General features: G+C 42.4%; 1 protein-coding gene across 3 annotated transcripts; it reads left to right on the top strand.

Moving 5' to 3' along the window:
• Positions 1–2,358: 2,358 nt before the first annotated feature.
• LOC106572173 (serine/threonine-protein kinase 38) lies at positions 2,359–17,620 on the top strand. 3 transcript variants are annotated; one of them, XM_014146091.2, is made up of 13 exons: positions 2,359–2,934; positions 5,823–5,959; positions 7,309–7,360; positions 8,554–8,676; positions 8,781–8,864; positions 9,005–9,128; positions 9,530–9,684; positions 9,913–10,015; positions 11,946–12,007; positions 12,165–12,282; positions 13,618–13,837; positions 14,823–14,917; positions 15,256–17,620. In XM_014146091.2, exons 1-13 carry the CDS (start codon positions 2,770–2,772, stop codon positions 15,393–15,395), a joined length of 1,578 nt encoding a protein of 525 aa, XP_014001566.1. In that variant the 5' UTR covers positions 2,359–2,769; the 3' UTR covers positions 15,396–17,620. The 3 variants fall into 3 exon arrangements, with proteins under 3 accessions (XP_014001566.1, XP_014001565.1, XP_045551996.1); XM_014146090.2 differs by having other exon boundaries at positions 9,913–10,024; XM_045696040.1 differs by lacking the exon at positions 2,359–2,934 and adding an exon at positions 3,977–4,030 and having other exon boundaries at positions 9,913–10,024.
• The last annotated feature ends 395 nt before the right edge of the window (positions 17,621–18,015 follow it).

The following is an 18,015-nucleotide window of genomic DNA, read 5'->3' as shown; positions in this document are numbered from 1 at the left end:
ATGTATTACTCTGTGTTGTTGTTTTTGTCGCACTGCTTTGCTTTATCTTGGCCAGGTTGCAGTTTTTAATGAGAACGTGTTCTCAACTGGCCTACTTGGTTAAATAAAGGTGAAATAAAAATTGTAAAAAATTATTTAAAAAACCCGAACCATGAAAAACAGCCCCAGACCATTATTCCTCCTCCACCAAACTTTACAGTTGGCACTATGCATTGGTGCAGGTAGTGTTCTCCAGGCATCCGCCAAACCCAGATTCGTCAGTTGGACTGCCAGATGGTGAACGTGTTTCCACTGCTCCAGAGTCCAATGGCAGCGACCATTACACCCCTCCAGCCGATGCTTGGCATTGTGCATAGTGATCTTAGGCTTGTGTGCTGCTGCTCGGCCATGGAAACCCATTTCATGAAGCTTCCGATGAACAATTATTTTGCTGACGTTGCTTCCAGAGGCAGTTTGGAACTCGGTAGTGAGTGTTGCAACTGAGGACAGACAATTTTTACATGCTACATGCTTCAGCACCTGGTGGTCCTTTTCTGTGAGCTTGTGTGGCCTACTACTTCACGGCTGAGCCGTTGTTGCTCTTAGACATTTCCACTTCACAATAACACCACTTACAGTTGACCAGGGCAGCTCTTACAGGGCAGAAATTTGAAGAACTGACTTGTTGGACATTTGGCATCCTATGACGTGCCAAGTTGAAAGTCACTGAGCTCTTCAGTAAGGCCATTCTATTGCCAATGTTTGTCTATAGAGATTACATGGCTGTGTGCTGGATTTTATACTTCTGTCAGCAACGGGTGTGGCCGAAATATCCGAATCCACTAATTTGAAGGGGTGTCCACATACTTTTGTATATATAGTGTATATCGAAATGAAAGGTTAACTTACAAATGAGTGTGTAATGGCATGGTGTTTTATGTAGGCTACACTTTCAATGAAGTAGCCTCGTAGGTCTATGCTTATTATCTTGTGAATGTAGGTCACTGATTGCATGGAGAAGAATTGCGCTTCCTGTCGGGCTCAAGGGCTGCCCCCAAACCCCTGTCATGGACCTTGTCACTGAGCAGAGGGCAGGGGTTTAGGTAAAGCCCTGTCTGAGACAGTAATTTTAATTTCCATTATTGTAACCTAAAAGCCAACAGGTCTAGCCACTAGTCTCTATAAGGGGAACAAGTGGTGGACTAAATTAACGTTATAACTGACACAAATAGCCTATAACGTAGACGATGCCCCTGTTTTGGGATAACCTATGAATCCTTCATTCCTCCCATCCATAAAGACCGATAGATGGATAGTGAAATGAGAAATTACGCTAGGCCACGAACCAAGACATGTCCGATCAGTTATTATTTATTTATAACCTATCATAATTTATCTAATAGGCCTACAGTATATGTAGATCAATGATTATTTCAAGAAAGGCAGAATGCATCCATGAATATATTGTAATGAAACAATCAAACAGCGCCTCATATTAGTTGATTTGCGCATGCAGGAGTGGTCGTTGAGTTGCCTCTCCTCCCACAGACACATGCGTAAAACCCCTGCTTAATTGTTCATTTCTCCCGCAGCCGTTGGATAGGCCTATAATTTACTTTCACTTTCCCACTGTAATTTACGATTAGCCTACAGGTTAAGGTACTCAATCTAGTGGGCCACTATAGTTTTATAATGGGCTGCAAAATAGTGGTGTTGTAGCGAATTTGGAGAGCTGCTTGACATGGAACGTACACACGGTTTCCAGGATCGTGTTTTATTTGGTGTGCTCACGTAGCCTACTAGCCTATAGTTGTTAGAAGGATAGTTTCCATAAGGGGGAAATACTACTGTCAGTAAAGCACCATGGATAAGATCGTTAATAGTTTCCATTATGCAAGGTTTTGGCCTAGGCTACACAGCAGAACGTTGTAGCGAATTCGGAGGGCAGACTGACATAGACTGAACCCCAGTTTTCTTAGCATTCAGTGACAGTGCCAAGCACGTTATTTGTTTGTTCTCTTAACGCACCATGAAGGTTAGAATGGTGTATGCGTATAGTCTGAAATTGCCAGTAATTAGATTATTCGATTGATAAACGTGAGTGAGCAGTAACGTCTGTTTGAACGAGTGTATTATATCATTAGATTGATGAGAAATACTTGCTCTTTTAGAACATAATAACCATATTATTAAAAAGTAGGGGCAAAACAATAATATGGTTATTACTACCGAGTTTCCTTAATAAAGCCAATTCTAAATTATATTTTCACCAGGTCATCTAACTCAGTCATTTCAACGTTGACGCACACAGCAACAGCGAAACAGATTCCCGTTGTCTGTGACAGTCGCTGTTTGGTGCGACGCAGATTTGTTGGAGAGCTTGGGGAAACGGAGATGTCTGTTCTGTTGAGTTTTGGTGTAGAGTCTTTGTCATATAAGGTTAAGGTAGGTGTGTAATTTATCCCTTGCGAGCGTTTGTTCCTAAAATACTTCAGCGTTGTAGGTGTCAAGTTTATGGGCATGTTTGCAGCAGTATGTACACGGGAAAGAGTCCAAGATATGAGACGTGTGCATGAGGGCATGATAAGAAGGAATGTGTAGTTTCGGTGGAGAAGTTGTGTGTTAGTTGTGGGGATGCCCATGGGGCTGGAGATAAGAGGTGTACGGTGAGAGAAAGGCATGTTGAGGTTGCTAGGGTCAGGTAGTACAGAAAGTGTCGAATGCTGAAGCAGTGTAGAGAGAGGTAGAGGAAGATGGGTACAGGGTGAGGATTCCTGTAGGCAGAGACTAATGGAGAGAGTGACCGGAAGAAGAAGCGGTGTGGCAAATATCAAATCGTTGCGCATCGCCTTGTTGGCCACCAAGCGTCATGATGACTTTAAAGCGAAAGGGAAACACAGAGTTGAGCCACACACAGCCGAGCAGAGAGAGAGCGAGAGAGTCGTTCCTGCGAAGGTAAGATAACAGAAGACAAACTTGCTGAGAAACCGATTATAATTTTTATACGATAACACGTCTACTAGTTTTGTGAAATGAAATGTTATGGTCAATATGCCCCCTCCCGTCGTATCTTCTAGTTGTCTCTTGGGCAAGTTACGTTACAGTAGTGCCAGCCAGGCATCAATGATTAACTATCAGTAGTAGTGTAGTCAGTTATCTAAGTTATATTTCCCACTTTTAAGCTAACTGTGCTATTTTAGCTAGCTAGCTACCTACCTTTGTTGAAGCTATGCCATCTAACCTTAGCTGGATTAAGCAAGCTACCTGGCTGTGGTTAGACCGTTTTGAAATGCATATACAATGTACTTTGGTGTGGAATTTAGTACGTTTGCTTGCTAGCTAACATTACTATAGCTAGCTATGTATGTTACGTTCTGATTGGGTTTGCGGAACTAGTTAACGTTACCTGGCAGCAGTAAACAGCTAGGCTAGTTAGTAAGCTGTCTTTTAATGCCACAACAACACAGGCTAGTTGTATACCGCTAACTATCCAAGTGTGTTCCCTCAACTCCACGATGTAGATAGCTACATCAATAGACATACAAACGTGTGCAAAGTCAAATATATGGGATTTGATGGCTTGGTCAAAGATACTGATAGCTAGCCGGGTTGACTGGTTGTAGGCTGGTCTCTTAGCTAGCTACCTAGCTAGACACGCTTGCCTTGTGACAAGTTTGATAGTGTTGGGTAACTTGGATGGTATTTTACTTTAGCTATTTAGCCAATTGTCATTCATATGTGATGAAACTCTCCACTTTGTACTTGTCATTGAGCTAGCCAATAACTCTACACGGCTTGCTGTTACCTAGCTAGCTATTTACATGCAGCTCAAGTTAACGAATGCATCTTTCCAGGGCAGACAGTCAAACTAAACCAGACTGAATGTACTAATTAGCTAGCTATAGCTATTTCTGGCTTAGCTAGCTACATGACAGATTTGCAGCTAGCTAGCCTATTTTATTTGTATATATTAAGTAGCTATTTGTGAGTAAGGCATGCTTGAATTGTTTGCATGTCTTGTAGGGGTTTCTTAACAGCTTGGACAGACGAGGTGACGTATGCTTTCTGCACAGTTTACACTCTATGATTGTGCACACAGCCTACCCGTCTCTGATTCACAGTAATGCGCACCAGCATTGGGTGCACGAAGTTGATTTACACACCATCATTTTAACTGCTCTGTCACAATATTATTGACCAGGCTTTATTGTAATACAATACACATGGCGACTTTAATTCTCGTTTTATAGGACACCAGTCATTCCTTTTAATGACCTTATTCAGTGCCAAACGGAATGTCTGACAGAGAACTGAATTACCCTGACCTTCTAGCATCGGCAAGACACAAATCAAGGGCTTTGTATATGCTTGGAGCTCATAGCCAAACGGCAGACTCTTTCCACGTGCCCATCTTCATGCTACCTCAAGGGTACAGTGTCCCTGCTGCTCAGCCATGTAGTGGGCATTGAGTTGCAGTACAACGACTGAAAGAGACCAATTGTCTTAACTCTTCTTGGCACGTTGTTTTAGAAAGAGCTGGTCTCAGCACTTTGAAAATGTTGTAGTGAAAGTTTAAAAGCAATGTAATGACCCAGTGAAAGTGTTTGCAAGGGTATGTCTATAGGCTGGTGTGTGTGACAGAAAACCAGCACAATTACAGGGACTATGAAGAATACAACTTCCTTTGGACTTGAAGTTAATCATGCTAGTGTACGCCTATTTGCAGTTCTTTCTGTCTATCATGGTTGGCAACAGGTGGCCCACGGGCTGAAACCTGCCTGTGAGTGAGCCTTTGGTTTTAAAAAAAACTGTAAAATCACCAGGAATTCAGCAAAAATGACTTTAATTTAGGATTTCTTTTCCCAAATATTATCACAAATAAAATTGTCTCAATGTGAAAGGTAATCAAAAAAAGACATCAGGATATTATTTTTGATGATATAGGTATAGTTTTGACAAGATCACAGTATTGTTTTTGCGCTAGTTGACTACCTGCACTAAAACTCCAGTACTTTTTTTTTTTTCTTCATAGCTTGTTTTCAATCTTTAAGTAGGGAGCCAATTTGTTTTCAGCACTTATTTCCCTGACTGATCAAAATTCATTTTCTCATGTTCTCTCATCCTTCTGCAGCAGACATATGGTGATCAATATGTTTGGAACATCGAATCGCAATAAAATCACAGTATCAAATCGCAATAGATATAGAATCGCGATACATTTAGTATCGGCACCTAAGTATTCTGACAATATCGTATCGTGAGGTCCCTGGCAATTCCCAACCCTATCAAATACAGTCTGTTTTTAAGCTCTATTAGGTCAATTTGCAATGTAATTATGTTCTGGCCCCCTGACCATCCACTTCGACAAAAATAGGCCCGTGGCTGAATCTAATTGCCTACTCCTGGTCTAGAACAGTGGTTCTCAATCCTGGTCCTGGGAACCCGTTTTTGCCTTTGCACTAAAATCATCAAAGCTTGACGAGGAGTTGCTCATTTGAATCAACTGTGTAGTGTTAATGCAAAAACTAACATTTGCACCCCTTTGGGGCTCCAGGACCAGGATTGAGAACCACTGGTTTACAGGATAAAGGCTGCTTAATTGCAAAACAAATCAAGTTTTGTCACATGCGCTGAATACAACATGTGTAAACCTTACTGTGAAATGCTTACTTACAAGCCCTTAACCAACAATGCAATTAAGAAAAGTATTGACTAAATAAAAGAGCAACAATACAATAACGAGGCTATGTACAAAGGGTACTGGTACCGATTCAATGTACAGGGTAGTTGAGGTAATACATGTAGGTAGGGGTAAAGTCCCCCCTTTTCTGTACATCCCTCAGGTAACCATGGCAATGATGGGCCAGAGTTCCTGCTCCTCAATGAGTAACCACACCAAGGAGCGTGTGACCATGGCCAAAGTAACCCTGGAGAACTTCTACAGTAACCTTATTGCCCAACACGAGGAGAGAGAGATGAGGTAGGCCTCCGACTGCACACGCATGCACCCGTCTGGGCTGAGCCAATGGGCAGCGTTCTACCAATGCTTTCCACCGACAGCCATCTTTTCCAATTTCTCTATTGCTACATTCTTCTTATGTGTTATGACATTCAAGGTGGCGGTTGCTAACTTTGGTATTTGTGCTTTATGAATGTGTTGGCTGACGATTTAGACTAAGAAATGGTGGCCACTGCATTATATCTGTAGAAGATATTCACATTTTAACAGTAGCTTTTCCCTCCCCTGTTTAAAAAAAATATTGGGCTGATGACACTTGTCTGTCTTGCTTGGTAGGCCTCTATGCTCTTTCTAATGCAAATTGTCTGCGGTCTTTCATGTTACCTCCCTGGCTCTCTTTGATGGAAACCACACCCTGTCTGTGTGCGCTCTAGCACACTGAGGTCATTTCAGTTTTGAGATAAAAACAACTGATGTGTGAATAATGAATGTGTGTGGCACTGACTGGGGGCTTTTTTAAACTTGTGATCTTGGAAAAAGTAGGCAGAGGTTGAGTGAAATAAACCAGAATGTTTCACAAATTCTTGACATGATTTCAAAGTGTGTGTATGTGTGTAAGTAAATTACCATTTTTGTTCAAAAACTGTCACCTGAGTAATGATTAAACACGCAGCTGATGGTGGAGACATGACAGTTGGCTGTTGTGAAGTTGTGGTCTGAGTCGGTTTCGCCCTCATGGCCACAGGAGGACCTTGTTTGTGTCGACTTCAAGAGGAAACTGATAAAAAGTGAACATGACACACAGTGGCACCAATCCAACCCCTACTAGCACATAGCCCTATTAATATCACTGGCAACCAAAGGTTACGCGGCGGTCTCTTATCTCAGCGGCTTCAGAGAAGGAAATGACACTACTAATATGTAAGTCCCTGGGTCGCATTCATTAGTGCACACCGTAGCAAATCATTTTGCAACGAAAACAAGCAATTCTTATGTTCTGTGTTGTTCCTAGTGAATACGAGCCTGATGTTGTGGTGATGGGGTTGATCCATAGAAAGCATGTGGGCATAAGGACTGAACGACACCAGTCTGTGTTTTTCTGGAAGGGTACTGCTCAATGACGCAATAAAACTCTTAGTCCCTTCCACATTTTGCTAGACAAGCCAGTGAAAGGTTACTCTTTCTCTCAAGGTAGAGATGTGTGGCTGTGTTTACATGGTGCACTTAATTGGTGTTAAAGGAGAATAATTATGTGGCTCAGCTGGAACTCTTCCCCTCTCAAAGCAGTGTCAGTTCTTGAACAAAGTATCAACCCAACACCATATACATTAGTTGGATGAAAGTGAATTATTTTTGCATTTCTGTTCCAGGCAGCAAAAGTTGGAAAAGGTGATGGACCAAGAGGGCTTGGTTGATGAAGAGGTGAGGTTGTGTACTCTTAAAAAATTTTTTTACTGGACCCATATGCATTGAGTGCATTACTTTTTATTAGGGCGTCCACCCACGGTGCTCTGAAAGACAAATCATATTTAGGATATGGGAATTCATATTAACAGAACATGCAAGTCTAGATTGCAACGGTGTGCCGTCCTTACTGAATTCTGATGTGCACTTTGAACATGTTAGAATTGACTTTTCCTCAGCCAACAAGATGAGTAACTAACAGTAAAATCGCTAGCCAATGTCAATCTACTATAGTACAAAGGTTTAGGCTACCTATTGTATTGGGCAGCTTATCGAGAAATGGTCTATTCCAAACACACTGGGACAGTCGTGGGACGATAGATCCTAAATTCATACAACAAGTAGACCTAGGCTACATAAAAAATAAATAACTTAAAAAGCTATGAGTCTGATGCAGCAGATCGGGACATTTAGCTTAATGTTGAATAACTATTTCTTCACATAAGCGCAGCGAGGCAGTAGACTCCAGTCGAATGGTAGTTCCATAATGCAATTAGCGGGAAAACAATTAAGTATATGTTTTCAAAATGCATACTGCCTCCAGCTCATTGCAAAGTGGTGTGTGACGTGCTGATGAAGCCTGCCTCCCATTGCCATTTGATGCTGTGTTCAAAACGACTCAAATCTCAGGCTTCAGTGCATTCAAGACAACTGGGAATAAAACGAGTTCCGACTGGGGTGGAAATCGTTTTGAATGGTCTTCAACTTGTAATTCCAACTCTGGAATCGGGCCTCTTTCTAGCGCTCAGATTTTCCCGACCTGAAGATCACTGACATCATGATTTGACCTCGTATTTTCGAGTTCCCAGTAGTCTCCCACTCAAAGGCTCTCTGCTGTACGCATGTGATAAGGTAACGAATATGCTGTACATGCGCCAGTTTAATTCCACTAAATTATGCAAATAACCTATAGATTTAAGCATCACCAGTCAAATGTATTTCCATCAATGAATAGGCTTAAAAGCATTATTTCCCAATGGGATTTATTTTCCTTCTCCCGGACAATTGGCCGGTGCCAATTTTTATTTATCTGCTTTTCAACTTATTTTTCAGACACAAGCCAGCTATTACCGGCTAACAGAAATCCTGATACAGACACACACAACCTTTTGACACGTGCACACTAACCATTGCCCCCTCTACTTGTGCAGAAGTGTATCCGGCGTTCTCAGCACGCCAGGAAAGAGACAGACTTCCTGCGTCTCAAACGAACCCGCCTGGGCCTGGAGGACTTTGAGTCTCTCAAGGTGATTGGCCGAGGAGCTTTTGGAGAGGTAGGCATCATCCCTTTTGTAGAAACGTATTTTATGTAGCCTTGCAGACTTTCAGCTTATCATTCAATACATTATTGACACGTTTTGGTCCTCTTTGTCCCCAGGTGCGTCTGGTACAGAAAAAGGACACAGGCCATGTGTACGCTATGAAGATCCTCCGTAAGGCTGACATGCTGGAGAAGGAACAGGTGAGAAGGAGTAGGGGAGGTATACATTGATGGCCAGTAATTTCTCTCAAATATCCAAAGCAGTGTCTTTGATACTAACATGATTGCCTGTCATGCAATTGAGAAGAAAAAAAATTATGGTGCCGTGCGTGTATTCCTAGGTGGGTCACATCCGTGCCGAGCGAGACATTCTGGTGGAGGCGGACAGCCTGTGGGTGGTCAAGATGTTCTACAGCTTCCAGGATAAGATGAACCTCTACCTCATCATGGAGTTCCTGCCTGGCGGTACGACCCCCCCCGAAAACCTGAACAGTCTCCTACACTAAGGCACTATTGTCCAGTGAGCAACTCCCAGATTAGCTAGTCTGGCATGTGTATTTAGACCTCGGGGCTTGTATTCATAGTGTTTCGGAGTAGGCATGCCTACTCCACTTGACTCAGCCAAACTGATCCAAACTCGGCACTCCTAATCTGAGACACTTTATGAATACAATCCCAGTATTGAGAAGCAATGTTGCAGAAAGACACATTTTGTATAGAACAAGCAACCTGCCATTGTCCAAAATCAACAATTCTATGCAACACATTTCTATCTGTAATTCCACCAAAACAAACTAATGCCTCACTGAATACGCCTCAAAGTCCAGTTGCAATGTGGTGATTTAACATGCTGCTGCCCCCTACAGGTGACATGATGACCCTGCTCATGAAGAAGGATACTCTGACTGAGGAGGCCACTCAGTTCTACATCGCTGAGACAGTGCTAGCCATCGACTCCATCCACCAACTAGGCTTCATCCACAGAGACATCAAACCTGACAACCTGCTACTAGACTCCAGGGTGAGTTTGAGCACGGACTTAGAGACACATAAATATGAGCTCAGACTGGTGGTTTGGATAAGTGGGTTTGCACAACTGGGTCGAATTCACAAGGCACCAAACTGAAGAAAACGGACTGAACTTGTCCAATAAGAAATGCTTGTTTTTATTTTGTGGCGCAGAAAGTTTTGCTTTGGTGTGCAATAATGAATATGATCCTGTACTGAAGGTGCCTTTTGATTGTTTCAGGGCCATGTGAAGCTGTCGGACTTTGGTCTATGCACGGGTCTGAAGAGGGCCCATCGTACGGAGTTCTACAAGAACCTCAACCACAGCCTCCCCAGTGACTTCAGTAAGCAAAGTCAGGCATCTCCAATCAATCCATTACTTTACATACTAACACCCTGTATCAACGTTAAAGCCACAATCTGGAGATTGTGTCTGAGCCCTTATAGTTGTTGAGATTGACATGATATTTGGAAGCATATTTTGGAGCTACTTTGTTTGCGAACTTTCAAATGACAATGACATAATATTTGGGTTATGATAGTGCATCTGTTTTACTCTAAGCTCAAAAGGAATTTATAAATTCTATTAATTGGAAATGTATTTGAACAGTAGGAAATGTCCCAGATTGAGCCTTTTTAATGTTTCTCTACAAACCTGGTTCTGATTTCAAATGTTTTTTTGTTTTTTTTAAAGATAAGAACTTACATTTGTTTATTAAGTGTTTTTATATAAAGTATTGTTGCATTTACCAGTGTACATATTTTTGTTGTTGCATGTTACAATCCTTACTAACAAAGTCATTGAATATATCCTGACTGTAAATCACTGGATTAGAGCTGATAAATGACAAGGCAAAAACAGGTTTTTAGAAATGTTTGCGAATGTATAAAAAAAATCGTATCACGTTTTACGCAAGTATTCAGACCCTTTACTCAGTATTTTGTTGAAACACCTTTGGCAGCGATTACAGCCTCGTCTTCTTTGGACTGGTGCTACAAGCTTGGCACATCTGTATTTGGGGAGGTTCTCCCATTCCTCTCTGCAGATCCTCTCAAGCTCTTTCAGGTTGGATGGGGAGTGTTACTGCACAGCTATTTTCAGGTCTCTCCAGAGATGTTCAAGTCCGGTCTCTGGCTGGGCCACTAAAGGACATTCAGAGACTTGTCCTGAAGCCACACCTGCTTTGTCTTGGCTGTGTGCTGATGGTTGTTGTCCTGTTTGAAGGTGACCCTTCACCCCAGTCTGAGAGCTCTGAAGCAGGTTTTCATCAAGGATCTCTGTACTTTGCTCCGTTCATCTTTGCTTCAATCCTGACTAGTCTCCCAGTCCCTGCTGCTGAAAAACATCCCCTCAGCATGATGCTAGCACAAGGTTTCCTCCAGACATGATGCTTGGCATTCAAGCCAAAGAGTTCAATCTTGGTTTCATCAGACCAGAGAATCTTGTTTTTCATGGTCTGAGAATCCTTTTGGTGCTTTTTGGCAAACTCCAAGCGGGCTGTCATGGCTACCGTCTGGCCACTCTACCACAAACAAACTCTGGAGCTCGGTCAGTGACCATTGGGTTCTTGGTCACCTCCCTGACCAATGCCCTTGTCCTCGATTGCCCAGTTTTGCCGGGCGGCCAGCTCTAGGAAGAGTCTTGGTGGTTCCAAACTTCCATTTAAGAATGATGGAGGCAGCTGTGATTTTTGGGGACCTTCAATGCTGCAGAAATGTTTTGGTACGCTTCCTCCAATCTGTGCCTCAACACAATCCTGTCTCGGAGCTCTACGGACAATCCCTTCGACCTCATAGCTTGGTTTTTGCTCTGACATGCGCTGTGAACTGTGGGACCTTATATAGACAGGTGTGTTCCTTTCCAAAGCATATCCAATCAATTGAATTCACCACAGGTAGACTCCAAACAAGTTGTATAAACATCTTAAGGATGATCAATGGAAACAGGATGCACCTGAGCTTAATTTCGAGTCTCATAGCAAAGGGTCTGAATACTTATGTAAATAAGGTATTTCTGTTGCGGAAATTTTTTATGCATTTTAAAAAAAAAAACAGTTTGCTTTGTCATTATGGGGTATTGTGTGTAGATTGAGGACGTTTAAAAAAATAAATAAACATAAATAAAGTTATCCATTTTAGAAAAAGACTAACGTAACAAAATGCTGAAAGTGTAGTGGTCTGAATGCACCGTATCTTAACCTGCAGGCGAGTTAAACTGGTTTAACCAGTATGTAAGTTGCATCATTTTATAGAACTGTTAATTTTTCTTTACAGCATTCAATAACATGAACTCAAAGAGGAAAGCAGAGACATGGAAGAGGAACAGGAGACAGCTGGTGAGAAAATAAAGCTAGATGGGAAGGTAGCATATTCTACAGACACACTTGTATTGGTGTGGTCTTGTAGTCACATTTATACAATACTATGAAGCCTTGAATCAAGTTAAAAAATATATATATTTTTTAAAATACTGTGTTTGCTCTCTCCATTTAGGCCTTCTCCACTGTGGGCACCCCTGACTACATCGCCCCAGAAGTTTTCATGCAGAACGGATACAACAAGCTCTGTGATTGGTGGAGCCTGGGAGTCATCATGTATGAGATGCTGATAGGTGAGCTCTCATTGACATGTTCTACTTGGAGCCTTCTCAAAGCCATTGATGGTAGTTTTTGGAAATTGTCTATCAAACATACACTACATGACCAAAAATCTGTGTACACCTGCTCGTCGAACATCTCATTCCAAAATCATGGGCATTCATATGGAGTCGGTCCCCACCCTTTGCTGCTATAACAGCCTCCACTCTTCTGGGATGTTGGAACATTGTTGCAGGGGCTTGCTTCTATTTAGGCACAACAGCATTAGGGAGGTTGGGCACTGATGTTGGGCGATTAGCCCTGTCTCGCAGTCGGTGTTCCATTTCATCCCAAAGGTGTTCGATGGGGTTGAGGTCAGGGCTCTGTGCAGGCCAGTCAAGTTCTCCACACCGATCTCGACAAACCATTTCTGTATGGACCTCGCTTGCTGCACGGGGGCATTGTCATGCTGTAACAGGAAAGGGCCTTCCCCAAACTGTTGCCACAAAGTTGGAAGCACAGAATGTCATTGTAGCGTTACGATTTCCCTTCACTGGAACTAAGGGGCCTAGCCTGAACCATGGAAAAACAGCTCCAGACCATTATTCCTCCTCCACCAAACTTTACAGTTGGCACTATCCATTGGGGCAGGTAGCGTTCTCCTCACATCTGCCAAACCCCGATTCGTCTGTTGGACTGCCAGATTGTGAAGCGTGATTCATCACTCCTGAGAATGTGTTTTCACTGCTCCAGAGTCCAGTGGCGGTGAGCTTTACACTACTCCAGCCGCCGCTTGGCATTGCACATGATGATCTTAGGCTTGTGTTCGGCTATTCGGCCATGGAAAGCCACTTCATGATGCTCCGACGAACACTTATTGTGCTGACGTTGCTTCCAGAGGCAGTTTGGAACTCAGTAGTGAGTGTTGCAACCGAGGACAGGCTATTTTTACACGCTTCAGCACTTGGCGGTCCGGTTCTGTGGGCTTGTGTGGCCTACCACTTTGCGGCTGAGCTGTTGTTGCTCCTTGATGTTTCTACTTCACAATAACAACACTTACAGTTGACCGGAGCAGCTCTAGCACAGCAGAAATTTGACCAACTGACTTGTTGGAAAGGTGGCATCCTATGACTGTGCCACGTTAAAAGTCACTGAGCACTTCAGTAAGTCAATTCTACAGCCAATGATTGTCTATGGAGATTGCATGGCTATGTGCTTGATTTTTTTATACACCTGTCAGCAACAGGTGTGGCTGAAACAGCCGAAGGGGTGTCCACATACTTTGTCTAATATAGTGCATATTATGAATGTCACAAAATGCCATTCGGCCATGTTTGGCTTATGTGTTGATCCCTTGTATTATGCTCCAGGCTATCCCCCGTTCTGCTCGGAGACCCCCCAGGAGACCTACAGAAAGGTGATGAACTGGCGGGAAACGCTGACCTTTCCCCCGGAAGTGCCCATCTCCGAGAAGGCCAAGGACCTCATCCTCAGGTTTTGCTGTGAAGAGGAGCAGAGGATTGGAGCGACGGGGGTGGAGGAAATCAAGTGCAACGCCTTCTTCGAAGGGGTGGACTACGACCACATCAGGTAGGTCTTAAAATAATATTTCACTTTATTTAATTTTTTTGGTGTGTGCAGACCTGCCAACGTGCATGCATTTTGTATACCATGCATGCAATTTGAGGTCAAAGTACTCTGGTATGGAAAAACTACTCTATAATATGTAAAAATTGGCATTTTGTGTTTTTTGATATAACCGTCCGAAGTTGGAGTGGAGTCAGGACTTGGGCGAGAACATGGAGATCTGAAACAAGCTCATATAGGCCTAGTTCAGTTGTTTCATATTCCAAATAGCCTACTGTAAGCTAGACTACTACATTGCATCCAGTAATTGAATTATTAAAAAATGTCTCCCCAAATGAAATTAGACAATTTACATTTTTCTATTTAATTAGAATAATCATTACCCCTAAGTTTTACCTAGAAAAATGAAAGATTCATTGAGACCAACTCAATTTAATTTAGGATCAAACCCAAAACTTCTGTGTTGGCTACATTTAAAAAAATATATAATTTATGACTCTAGGTTTCAGGAAATGTCAGTTACATGTTTTTCAAATGCAAAATTCTCCAACTTTAAGTTGACTGCCCCCTCTGGACCTCCCCCATATCCGTCCAACAAAAAGCCCTGATTGTACATAAACTTTTTTTTATCTTGTTAGCTACTGAAGAGCAGCCAAGTACCCATAAGTCTATCTGTATAGCCTACTATTCCTATGGAGGCAGTCTTCTGCCAACATCATTATTAGGCAAAACATGAATTGGCATGTTCCTATTATTTGAGCAGTGTAGGTGTTGCGTGTGCTGTGAAGTGGTATTCGAATGATGATTCAAGGTTGGCAGGTCTGTGTATTTTCATCCAAACCATCTTTTTTAAAAAGTTTATTAGCTGGTTATTTACCAACCTCCATAATCTCCTGGCTAGCATTTTCTGACAATGTAGCGGTGCCTTTTAAAAAAAGGGGTGGGAAGAGTCCTGTTGTAAAACCAGGGTCCCGTGTTGTCCCTACAGAGAGAGGCCCGCTGCCATTCCCATCCAGATCAAAAGCATCGACGACACGTCCAACTTTGACGAGTTCCCAGACTCCGATATCCTCCAGCCAACGGGTACGTTGATTGTCACAAACCAGTGGCTGTCAGTAGTCATCGATCGACAGGATCATGTTCATTAGGTCCCTCCCTGTTTTTTGGTTCCTTCTGTTCCGTTAGGTTCCTAGAGTAAACTGTAAACATTTTCCCTAGCAAAATGTTTTGCAATGGTCTGCGACTAATGAATACACCCCTGGTAGTCCCTCCCAGGTTGTCAGTTTTCTTTCATTTGGTACCTAATGAACACAGTGCTGGTCAACCACCTTGAAACAAGGCTGTCTTTTAAAAAATAATATATATCCTTTGTTTTCCTCCATTGCCCTGTGTGAAATAATCCCTTAACTTTTCCTCCTCAGCTGCCCCTGTGGTGTCCAACCATTCTGAGGCAGACCTGAAGAACAAGGACTGGGTCTTCATCAACTACACCTACAAGCGCTTCGAGGGCCTCACAGCCCGAGGGACCATCCCCTCCTACATGAAGACAGGGAAGAGATGAATCATTTCTTTGTTCACTCACTCACTCTACTTGCCCCTCAGACTGGCATTCAAAAGGAATACACCATGGAACCCAGCAACCGCTCCAAACTCCAAAAGAAACTAAATTAGCCTTGTTTTGGGCCCTTCCTGCTGAAGGGACGTTCCTCCTTCCCTTGCATGGGACTTGTTGAAGGGCTCTGTGTAGAGAAGTGTGGCCTACTCCAACTCTAGTCTGTGTCGATCAACAAAAAAAAAAGCCAGTATAGTACTGGATGATATGGACGGTGTTCCCATTACACTGTCTGCAAGCTCAATTCTTAATGGAATAATAGTTTTTCTATATGTAAACTCACATGCTGTTCCACCCCAATATTTAATTTCCCATAGCTTTTTTTAAAGTGGGATCCACCAAAGAGCAGTCTTGGAGATGTTCCCCAAACTAAGGCGATAACATCTCTCATAGATCTCCACTAGCATCGGTCCAACTCGGCCAAGACTGATTCATTATTCCACAGGAACAAACCAAGATACCAGCATAACCGGTCACCCTAGGGGCCAGAGCCCGTTGTCACACCAGCGGACCACACTCAACCGGCTATACCCACACTCCTTCACTTCCCCCGTCATAAACAGGCTTTGAAGTCTTAGCGGAGCGGCCAATTATCAAGGGATTGGGATCCAATATGCCTCGCTTTTCTGTCAAAGGGCTAGCTTTACTCTTCAGTCCTTTTTTTCAATGAGAGAAAAATGTTGCTCCACACACAATCGAATTCTCCATCTTTAGAAATGAGTTCCCCCTATTAAAACCATTAGAAATGGAGTGTCATTTGACAGGAACTAATGAGTTTTTAGTGAGCTCTCTGAAGCATCTTGGGTGCTAGTGCTTCCGACAGGTTGCCTGTTGCAACTCTTAACCAAAGACGCTGAGATGATTATTTTAGGGTTTCAATGTAATTGCTTTGTCCCCATGTCATTGTCACTTCAATACCATCAATGGTAGAGCTGTTTTTATACATGGATTTATGCAAGTGTTTATAGCAATAGAATCACCTCTCTGGAATATGATTCCATTTGAAGTGGAACTACACCTCCCAGAAGCCCACTTGTTTAGATTCATTCTTGATTTGACAATCATCCACTTTTGAAGGGTAGCATTCATGCTGTCCTGAGTTTTTATTATTCGCCAATACTCTGTTAGACCTATAACTTTTACTGGATATGCATGTCCTTTAGCTAGAGCGCAAAGTCAAATGCAAAAATGTGCGTGTACTGACCATTTCTTTGGTTTACTTTTCAATGGACCTTTTGTGGTAGGGGAGCTAGAAGTAAGGCCAAGACATCAATCTTCTGTTTGTTCTCTCTTTACTTTTTTTTTTTACTTCCTGACCATTGGTCTGTAGGGGCTTGGTAGGTGAGGTGGCAGGCAGCGCAAGTTGGTTCAGTGGAGCTGGAAGGAACGGGGAATAGAAAAGGAGCACCTTTTTTTAGATTGAGTGACACTTAGGGTCTGTGTACTCTGACCCCAGGTTCGGCTCATTCACGTCACCTTTCACTTCCTGTCTTGTCTATAGTTTCCTCTTGCGGTCGCTTGTTTTTTTTCTTAGCAACTGAGCTTTGAGTAACATTTTTAACATTGCATTTGTCTGAAGTTTTGTCAAGGATATGTCATCTGGAAGTTCCTTACTTTTCAAGAGGTGTGAGGGAGAAACTCTGACCTTAACTCTACCCAGGGCTATATGTGACTGTCCTTAAAACAAAATCCCAAATGCTGTGTCATTTGAATCGAATGTAATCCCAAGGTGTAGTGGCAGATTAATTTCATGCCATGTTAATTCCAAAATGCTGAATGGAATGTAGCCTAAGCCACCATTAGTGGTAGGTTTCTGTCACCCAGGGAAGATGTCATCTGGTCTTTTCTTAAATCCCTGTATGGTGTTCTGGGTAGTTTAGAGTACTTGCTAAATTTGAATAGCCAGATTATTATTTATTTTTTACAACTGAGCGACAGCTGATTTTATTTTTTTATTTTTTTTTGAGACTGTCTAATGTTTTACTGATGCTTGATGTCCAAATGATTCTGTAATGCCGGGTTTAAAAACTATTTGGGCGGATGAGGTGGGAATGTGCATATGACTTTTTAAAGATAATTGTATTGTTAATTTATGCTGCTTGGTGTGTGTGATTTGCTTGTCTTCAGAGGAATGGTTGATATGCTCAGTAAAAATGAGATGTTTGATTAACCCACACTGATAACCTCAAGTTATTTTGTAGATGTCACCTGTTCTTTTCCCCCAGGCATACGTGTGTGTGTGTGTGTGTGTGTGTGTGTGTCAGTCAAAAGTTTGGACATCTACTCATTCAAGGGTTTTTATTTTATTTGTACTATTTCCTACATTGTCGAATAGTACTGAAGGCATCAAAACTATGAAATAACACACATGGAATTATGTAGTAACCAAAAAATATATTTGAGATTCTTCAAAGTAGCCATTCTTTGCCTTGATGACAGCTTTGCAGTCTTGGCATTCTCAACCAGCGTCACCTGTCATGCTTTTCCAACAGTCTTGAAAGAGTTCCCACATGCTGAGCACTGTTTGGCTGCTTTTCCTTCACTCTGCGGTCCAACTCATCCCAAACCA

This window comes from Salmo salar, chromosome ssa15, assembly GCF_905237065.1.
Source record: "Salmo salar chromosome ssa15, Ssal_v3.1, whole genome shotgun sequence".
Classification (NCBI taxonomy): Eukaryota; Metazoa; Chordata; class Actinopteri; order Salmoniformes; family Salmonidae; genus Salmo; species Salmo salar.
This window is presented reverse-complemented; position numbering and strand designations above follow the sequence as displayed.

Bases quoted from the DNA above. Each gene is read 5' to 3' on its own strand.
- LOC106572173 (XM_014146090.2), top strand. From the start codon at position 2,770: ATGGAGAGAGTGACCGGAAGAAGAAGCGGTGTGGCAAATATCAAATCG. The intron at 9,685-9,912 runs GTGAGTTTGAGC...TGATTGTTTCAG, and splicing joins ACCTGCTACTAGACTCCAGG to GGCCATGTGAAGCTGTCGGA. The intron at 14,918-15,255 runs GTACGTTGATTG...TTTCCTCCTCAG, and splicing joins CGATATCCTCCAGCCAACGG to CTGCCCCTGTGGTGTCCAAC.